At 32.4% G+C, this 9,761-nt stretch overlaps 1 protein-coding gene across 1 annotated transcript; it reads left to right on the plus strand.

Annotated features, from left to right (window-relative positions):
* The first annotated feature begins 569 nt into the window (after positions 1-569).
* Positions 570-6,834, plus strand: LOC121737540. The gene is made up of 3 exons (XM_042129193.1): positions 570-701; positions 923-1,178; positions 6,467-6,834. The coding sequence occupies exons 1-3, from the start codon at positions 570-572 to the stop codon at positions 6,784-6,786; spliced, it is 708 nt and encodes a 235-aa protein (XP_041985127.1). The 3' UTR covers positions 6,787-6,834.
* The last annotated feature ends 2,927 nt before the right edge of the window (positions 6,835-9,761 follow it).

Below are 9,761 nucleotides of genomic sequence, written 5' to 3' on the forward strand. Positions count from 1 at the left end.
CTTATTTCATAAAAAAAAAACTATGAAATTCTGTATGAACTAATTGAAAATCTCGGGACATGATAAATGATATATTTATCGCTGAAAGATGTAACGTGCACGGTAGAAACGCCTAAAAGAGATGGAATACAGATAATTTTCTAGCCACAAATGACTAATAGAATATGATGATTATTGAAAAGTAAATTAAAATCAAGACTACGTTCATTATAAACAAAAATGAAGATAATGTTATTCTTAACTATAAAAATTATATCACGTATTTTACTAGTTTTTGTCAGAAATCAAGCCAATAAATATGTAAGCTGAGCTTTATTTAATATCTTTTGATACTTAATACTATCGATAGGTACTTTAAAATCGGATCAGTAACTTTTGCAGAATTTTTATCTCAAAAGTACCTTTTTATCTCAACTTTTAAAATATCATGAAAGTAATATTTTATTATATTCTAAAATAAGAATTTAATCTTCAATAATCTAATTTAATGCTGCACATTTTCTACTGTAGTGGGGGCGCTCTGATAAAACCGACGGCCACGCTAGGGAGCCCACATTCCGCTGGCAGCCATGAGGTCGATAGTACTGTTGTGTTTTGTGGGTCTGGTGGCTGCTAAGCCCACAGGGGAGGAAGACGTCTTCAACTCCGTGGTGGGAGTGGTGAAAACGTGCGGCGAACAGGACGTGTCCTTGTGCCTAAAGGTGTGATGTGAAGTGATGTGAAAAAAACAACTGTCAAATTCAATTTAAAAAAGTAGCCGTCAGAATTTTGAAAATTCGAACATTTCGAATTTGGCCCTAACATTTTAAGATAAAAATCAGCTGTTGTAATTTTGAAAATTCGAACATTTCAAATTTGGCGCCAAAAGTTTTTTTTCTCGGCGTGGAAAATAATTCCAAATTCAAATTTCCTTTTTTTTCAGGAGCGTGCACTGAAATACGCGGAAAACCTCGCTTCGTCACGGGAGATTAGCATCTCTGAAGGCATCACCTTGATCGGAACTGGATCCCCACGATCAGCCAGGTCCTTTGAGCCTCTGCCAGAGGAACCCAGGTCCAGGGAGAACCAGGTGGAGTCCAGGCTGCTGGACGCTGCTGCCGACTTCCTTGAGAACCATGTCATCCAGCTGCGGGTTCCCAAGTCAACAGTGGAGGATGTCAAGAGATCACTTGAAGAAGGTAATTTTTTTTCTACTTATTTCTTGATAGTTGATAATTTTTGCCTATTAATTTCTTGAAATCGGAAACAATTTAACAAAGATATTTCCGCCTAAACTTCCTTGTTCTTACAATCTTTATAAAATATTTTTTGTCATAAGTTAAAACATTCCAATTCTAAGTTTTGATGAAGTACAAAAGTTTCTATATATCTATATCTATATTATATTAATACGCGAGTAAAAAACTTTGGATCCCTTTTGACGAAAAATGGGGAAACGTAGGTGAATGAAATTTTGCACAGTTATAGTTTATATGGTGAAGGAGTGCATCGAGCTAATTTTTTTTTAAATTATGCTTTTATCGTACATTTTTTTAACGAGTAGAACATAACACACGTTACAATGTGCACACTAGAATCGAATTTCGACCATTGGGCCATCTCTAGTTATAATTATTAAGATAAAACATACGAATAGTTAGAGACACAATTTTAAAAAGATTAAGGGCCTGTTTCACACTTCCTGATAAGTGATGTATAGACTATCCACTACTTGAGAGATAGAGTATGGAGAATCTGTCAAAAAAGTTGTGGATATCCTATCCAGCTTTTTATCAGGAACTAGGAAGTGGTGAAACAGGCTCTTATGATAAATTATTTTAATCTAAAAGAAGGAACAACCAAGAAGGTTTTTGATAGTATTCGAAATTTAAGTAATTTGTGCAACATTCAATTTAATAGTACATTATAATGGTACTAGCTGTCCCGGCAAACATTGTTTTGCTATACAAAGTATGTCGCCCCATAATAATTAATAGCTCAATGATTTCGCCCATATTATTTTATTGAAGTGACTAAATGAGTATGTTACCATAGCAACGTCCATCGCAATCCCGTCGCACAAACAATGGTCGCCGTCAGTCTCGAGTTGTAATAATTTACTATTATTTATTCAACAAATGCACTTATCAAATATAAAGTAGCCAGTAGCCGATTCTCAGACCCACTGAATATGCATTTATAATTTGGTTAAAATCAGTAAAGCCGTTTCGGAGGAGTACGGGGCTTAACATTGTGACACGAGAATTTTATTTAAAAGATGAAGATTATAATCATAGTACATTATACCATTTTGACAGTCGTAGACTAAAAATTACTTTTTGATGCCTTATCAATAATACAGTATTCTCTAGTCTATATTTTGTCTTTCAAATGCCCAAAATAATACAATCCAACTAAAATCTTTTGTGACCTGTTGTTTCTATGCTAAAAACAAAAATATGTAGGCTTTAGTCTTGGACATAATTTCGTGCATTTTGTTATTGTATTAAAATCTAAGATTACAGCGAAATGTCCTATGATTTCTATGGCTACTTTAAATATCCACCATTGTTCAAAAATATTTTCAAATTAATAGGTTTATTCAAAAAGGTATATAATTGGAATCTCGGAATCGGCTCCAACGATTTTCATGAATTTTAGTATATAGGGGGTTTCGGGGGCGATACATCGATCTAGGAATCATTTTTAGAAAATGTCATTTTATTCGTGTTTTATCGAATACCGAGCGAAGCTCGGTCAAATAGCTAGTATAGGTTAAAGTTTAAAAGTATCAATTGTCAAAACTTAATACGACAACGCTTATTTCTTTTTGTACTCGAACAATTATTATTATTACTAATCTATTGGCATTTTAAACCTATCTCATTATAAGCAGATCAGTAAGTAAAGCTCTTTAATGGTACAAACATACATAGACTGATAAAATTACTGCAGTAGCGTAAAAAAAGAAAAAAAACTAATTTTTTTATAGTACAGTAAGTTTTAAAAAGTATAACTGGCAAACATAGACGAATATTAATTACATGAATGTAATGAAATGATGATTTCGACATAATTTAATCATCATTTAACCTGAGTGCAGGATAAAGTATACTTAATCCAGCCAAAACAGTTTATATGCGATCAAGAAAGTGGCATACAAACATACAAGTTTTCTCTACGCCATAATTATTTTTCCTACTAGGTCAAACACGTAGAGCAAATAGCTTGTTCATGCTCTTTAATGGCGTGGATTTCCTGTTTATGTTGCTAACTTGCTATAATTGAAGACGTAAGTGGATGAAGTGGCTAACTAATAATTTGAACATTTTGTTTTTTTTTTTTTTTATATAAATGGAGGCTGTAGAAACGAGTACTGATTTGTAATCAAAAAAGTGGATTCTATTTATAGCCAGCTATATTAGCCAGATAATAAAGTAGGTAAGTTACAAGGTTTGTTTAAATTATAAGGGAAAAAATAATTAATTGCCCTTATGTTATAAAATGATCACTATTAGTGATCCATTTCATATACTTACGTCTTCAATTATAGTTCCGTAGCACAAGCTATATAGCTGTTAAGCTTGTTTACTCGACCACAAAAAGAAAGCGATAACTTTTTAGTCTATTTATTTGTGTGTGTCTATTATAGTCTGTCAAAAAAGTGAAGAAATTAAAAAGTGGTAACATCGTAGTGTCATCTTTTTTTTTTTAGATTGATTTAAAAGGGATGACACTACGATGTTATACACTTTAGAGCCAAAATCACTGATCCAATTTTAAATGAAGAAGATCTCCATAGATCCATAATTTAAATGTTTCGACTACAATACTGTTAAAAATACAATACAAGTAATCTGTAGATTTTTTTAACAAAATACTTTTTTATGTGTAAATTACTAAAGTGGCCCAAACTACCATAAAATAGGTATTTAAGGTTTTTTTTTTTATTTATTTATGTAACTCAGGCATCTTGGCCCATATTATGAATACCTTATAGACTAACATACATACAATTATACTAAAAACTAACACTAACATGTCATTCCATGTCTAATGTCTATTGTAACAATCGCTTATGGTCAAAATTAACGCTATTTAAAAAATAAATTCTGGGTATCAAAAATTAATGACCAGCTTGTTAAATTCCGTCGAAAGCGAAATTTCTAAGTTTTAACGCAAAAATGAAACAGATTAAAATTTTAATATATCTAGAAATAAATGTAATGTAATATTTTTACAATGACTGAAAGTGAAAAATTACAACTGTTATGTCATTAAAAAAAAGTAAGAACATTAAAAAGCAACGTAACATTGCAGGAGGAAAACGTAAAAAGTTAAAAACAATGACTAGACAAGAAAAAAGACTACTTCTGTGAGAACCACATTATTAACGAATTAATTAACAAAACTTTCGTAACAAGTTAAAAAAAAAAGAAAGTCAGAGAAACGTCAAATCGCAATTAAGAAAAAATCGAGTCCTTCATAGAGATTATAGTTTCACCGCGTAGAAGGTTCGAAAGCGGTTCCAGTTTTTGCTGCCTCTGGAATGTAGGGGTACTAGTCTGTGGTACTAGTTAGTAAAAGTACCTGCACAAAATATGGAAGTAGGCGAAGCTTTCGCACTTTCTAGACCATAGGATGTTGGTGGAATTCTAATAAATTGAAACAATGCAGGACGCACCATGTATACTGATTAGGAATCGACTTTGGTTTTGTGACATAAGAAGTAAAAGTTTTTGGTCAATGACACAATAAGCAAAGTGTTTTCAACTGGGGTAAATGACTAGTAGATTGGACAGTACCAGTCATTGGAAAAAGCACAAAAACACAATATTTATTAATGTTGCTTTAAAAATTGCCTGTTTTTAAAGTAAAGGAACGCCTGATTTTAAAGAAAAACAGGTAGTTTTTAAAGAAACCTTAATAAATATAGGGTTTTTGTGCTCTGTCTTATGACTAAAACTGTCCAATCACTAGTCATGTTCACCCTGGTTCAAAAACATGATATGAGAATCAAAACTTGTTGACCAGTTTTTCTTTAATTACTTTTAATGACTAAAGAAGCAAAAGTTTTGGACGAGTTTATTTCTGAAAATTGAAAGTTTTTTTTCTAATTTCAAAAATATTCAGTTTTATTGAAATTATAAAATTTATCAATTGAAAAAAAAGAAAAAAAATCATAGAATATAGTAATAAAAGGTAACAAAGGTAACCAGTAACAAAACTTAAGATAATAATTATAAATTACCAAAACTCTAACAATGTAATGTTAGCAATTACATGATACATCCAACCATAGCAATTTGAGCAATTCCCACATACTCTCCATAATTAAAAACACGATTTCATATTCATGATTACAGAATTGAGAGCTTCTTTTATACAATAGGAAATTATGTCTATATCCGTACTTAACTCTTAATTTATAACTAGTGAAAGACCGAGTTTTGCGCGGTATTCGATAAAACACGAATAAAATGACATTTTCTAAAAATTATTCCTAGCTAGATCGATTTATCGCCACCGAAACCTATATACTAAATTTTATGAAAATCGTTGGAGCCGATTCTGAGATTCCAAATACAAGAATTGCTCGTTTAAAGATATAAGATTCAGTTGTTTTATGGTCTCTCAACTCATAATAATTTTAGCAACCAATTATGTATGTTGTCTAATTCACAGTTTATATAATAACCTATCAATTTGTACAAAAAAAAAACAGTTAGAAATCCAAACCTGTCATATTAACGAAAAAAAATCCGACATAAAAAAATAACTTTCATTTGCGTCCGCTATTTTTGTATCGCTTATAATTGGCTGACTTATAATTGGAATGTTTTGAGCGTTATATAATTATTATAATTTGAGAAATGAAAGTCGCTCTCGTAACATACACTTGCGGTTTCTATGACCTCGGGATATATTTAATGATAAATATAGCTTTCGTGATCCATCATACTCATATTAATATGTCAACGAAATTTAATTTGGTTTAATTTAAATTCGTATCTAATTATCGATTACTTTCTATCATTCGAAATCATAGCATCATTTTTAATTAAAAAAAAAAGTTTTTTCCTATGATTTTGAATTATGAGAGTGCAGAACGCTGCAAAGGTTCTGCGATTTTAAGCAAATTGACGAAGCTTCCTTCCTTATTCGGTCCAGTATATTACCTAACGGCGAAAGGATTTTCCTTCATGAAAAATATTTTTTAATTCATGTCATTCAAAATTCAAACCCTTCTCAACTTTCAAACTTGAAAAAAATTACATTCGAAATTCAAAACTTTTTCTTCCTCCAAACTTGAATAAAAATGACATTCGAAATTCAAAACTTTTTCTTTTTCCAAACTTGAAAAAAATGACATTCTAAATTGAAAACTTATTCTTCTTCCAAACTCGGAAAAAAGACATTCGAAATTCAACCATTTTTCTTCTTCCAAACTAGATTTTTTAAAATTCTAATTTCAAATATCTTTCAGGTCGCGGCAAGAAGAAGAAGCTGAAGCAGCTCATCCCTCTGTTCGCTCTACTCCAACTGAAGATCCAGTCCCTCATCCCTCTCTTCCTGGCCATCATCGCCTTCGCAGCCATCAAGGGTGTCCTGCTGGCCAAGGCGGCTCTTCTGGCTTCGGCGCTGCTGCTCCTCAAGAAGCTCCTCTCCAAGCATGAGCATCATGAGAGCTATGAGGTGGTAGCCCATCCTCATCATGAGGAGCACTTCAGCCATGGAGGCGGCCATGGGGGCTGGGGAAGGTCGCAAGATGCCCAGAACCTCGCCTACAATGCTTACTCCCAATGAACCAGGATACCTCAGCTGACAGTCGCTCGACAGTCATTTGACAGAAGCTCGACAGTTTCTAGAAAGTCATTTGACGGGCGCTCGACAATCATTTGACAGAAGCTCGACAGTTTCTAGACAGTCATTTGACAGTCACGTGGCAGTCAAACCAAACGTTGACAATTAATTTATTATTAATTTATTTAAATTATTAAAACGATTTTAATCATTAAATATTACATCGTACCTGTTCTTCTTTATTTATTTAGTACAAAATACGATATAGAGCTTTAATTTTTTCCTTTTTTTTATTATTTTTTATATTTATATAGCTTTTGTAAATAGGCTTATATAATTGTATTTGTGTAACATATTATTATTGATAATTTTCATTATATTATTTTATGTATTATCTGTATTCTTCTATCTGTCTTCGTTAGTATTTTTTCTTTTTTTTTTCTTATTATTATTATATATAATATTTTTTTAATTCTAAGCTGTTTCTACGATGTACCTTATTTATTGTTATTTAATGAACGATACAGTCATGTTAATGTTATTTTGTTAAATTAAATTATTATTATAAAAAATATGAAATTGTTTTATTGTTTGTAATATAATTAATTACGGCTCTCTTTTTTCCTTCTTCTCTCATTGCTGATTTTAAGGGACTTAACCAGTTCCTTAAAACCTTTTTGATATTTATAGCCACTTTCAAAGAAAAAAAATGTTTTTAAAACAAAATTAGAGTGCCCTTTTTGGGGGAGCATTTAGAAAAATATAGAAAACATATATCCAAAAAAATATTCCACTTCGAAGGAAGGAATTCAAAAATTGTTTATGGCAATAAGTTGTAATAGGAATCCTGTAGACATGAAACATATTCCGATAAAAGTTTCAAAATATTATGTTTTTGTAATACTTCCACCAGTATACAATTATATGTTTTATATTATACTAGCTGTCCCGACAAACGTTTCTTTGCCATATAAAGTCGCCCGTATTATTTTATTGAAGTGACTAAATAAGTATGTCACCATGGTAACGTCCATCGCTATCCCGTCGCACAAGCAATCATTGTTTGTGCGACGGGATAGAGATGAACGTTGGTCGCCGTCAGTCTCGAGTTGTAATAATTTACAATTTATTCAACAAATGCACTTATCAATATAAAAAGTAGCCAGTAGCCGATTCTCAGACCCACAGAATATGCATATAAAATTTGGTTAAAATCAGTAAAGCCGTTTCGGAGGAGTACACGGCCTAATATTGTGACACGATAATTGTATATATAAGATGTTACTAGTATATAATTATGAAGAATACCCATAATTTTACTAAATTAGACATGATTCAAATATACAGATGAAACTAGGTACGTCATTTATAGTAGGCATCATGAATAAAATTGATTTGACGTCACCCGACGAAAATATATAGGTCCGCCATCAGCCGTACTAATTTCTCTGATGGTACATAACAATGTATCTGCATACTATGTAAAGTGTATGTATATATAAGTAAATTTAGATCAATTATGTTCACATGAATTTCTTCCATAAAAGACAGTTTATCAGAGGTAAGTAACATTTTTATTTGTAGTTCAAGTAAAACTTTCATTGAAGTTTTGATTGTTGACTTGCATTCAGATATAAAAAATATATTATATTCGATTTTTTTTTAGTTTTTCTACTGTATTTTCAACCCCGAAACCCTTTTTTTACGAAAAATAAAGGTGTCCGTGGCACCGTAACATCAATAACGGGTGGACCGATTTTGATCAATTTTTTTGTTTCAAAGCTGTCATTGCCCACTGCTGGAAAATGTAGCGTCATTTTTTATTTTATTATTGTTAATATAAGAGGGTAAGTACATTTTATTCTTGAAGGATGAAACAAATTAATTCTTGGGCTTTACGCAACAATTTGAGATGTAGAAATTGATTGGAATGACAATACAGTAGTTTGTCGAACTTAATAGTAAAAAATGTAGATAGGTAATATTATTAAATTCGCATTTTTCATATTTTTAACGAGACGGTAATATTTTGTTTTAGAATAAATATACTTAAAAACCATCGAAAATTACAATAATAATAATAAAACGCTTCACACCACGTCAGTCTGGCCCCGTGCTAAGTACCTAAAGGACTTGTGTTACAGGTACCAGACAACGAAAATATATTTAATACTTTTATACTATAGATATATTTAAGATTTTTATTTTATTATGATACACATATTTAATACATATAACACATCCATGACCCAGGAACTTTGAAAACTTTTTGTTCTGTCGGCGGGATTCGAACCCGCGACCCCCGGCTTGAGCCACCAACAGCCCACCAACTGAGCCATGACAGAGATATTCATTCTGTTTTTGGGAAAACACCTCATAATTGTAACTAAAAACCTTCCAAAAACACAGTCCTATATTCGATTCCTCTCTATATTTCCGTGAACCACCTGTCACATACCCCTGATGTGAAAGTAAAGGCACCTTCGCATGTAAAGCACGCACATGGTAATGCCTGATCGATATTCCCAGCATGTGAAGTGGGCCTTAGTCAATAGGTGCTTACACGGCACTTACGCGTATACTGTAAACTGTACTTACATTTACATACATGGAAGCATGTTAGTTTTAGGGTTCCGTACCCAAATGGTAAAAACGGAATCCTATTGCTAAGACTTCAATATCCGTCCGTCCCTCTGTCCGTCTGTCCGTCCGTCTGTTCCGTATTATCGTCTTAAGTCTGAAGACGACAAAGTCTTAGGGCATGTTTCACCACTCTGATAAAGTGCCGGATAGGCTATCCACAACTTATTTGACAGATTCTCCATTCTCTGGGCCTGTTTCAACACTTCCTGATAAGTGCGGGATAGGCTATCTACAACTTATTTGACTGATAAGTTGTGGATAGCCTATCCCGTACTTTATATGTATGGTCTAGTGGTTAGAGCGTGGCTCTCAACTCCGGAGGTCGTGGGTTCAAA

This window comes from Aricia agestis, chromosome 21 (assembly GCF_905147365.1).
Source record: "Aricia agestis chromosome 21, ilAriAges1.1, whole genome shotgun sequence".
Lineage (NCBI taxonomy): Eukaryota > Metazoa > Arthropoda > Insecta > Lepidoptera > Lycaenidae > Aricia > Aricia agestis.

Bases quoted from the DNA above. Each gene is read 5' to 3' on its own strand.
- LOC121737540 (XM_042129193.1), top strand. From the start codon at position 570: ATGAGGTCGATAGTACTGTTGTGTTTTGTGGGTCTGGTGGCTGCTAAG. The intron at 702-922 runs GTGTGATGTGAA...CTTTTTTTTCAG, and splicing joins ACGTGTCCTTGTGCCTAAAG to GAGCGTGCACTGAAATACGC. The intron at 1,179-6,466 runs GTAATTTTTTTT...AATATCTTTCAG, and splicing joins CAAGAGATCACTTGAAGAAG to GTCGCGGCAAGAAGAAGAAG.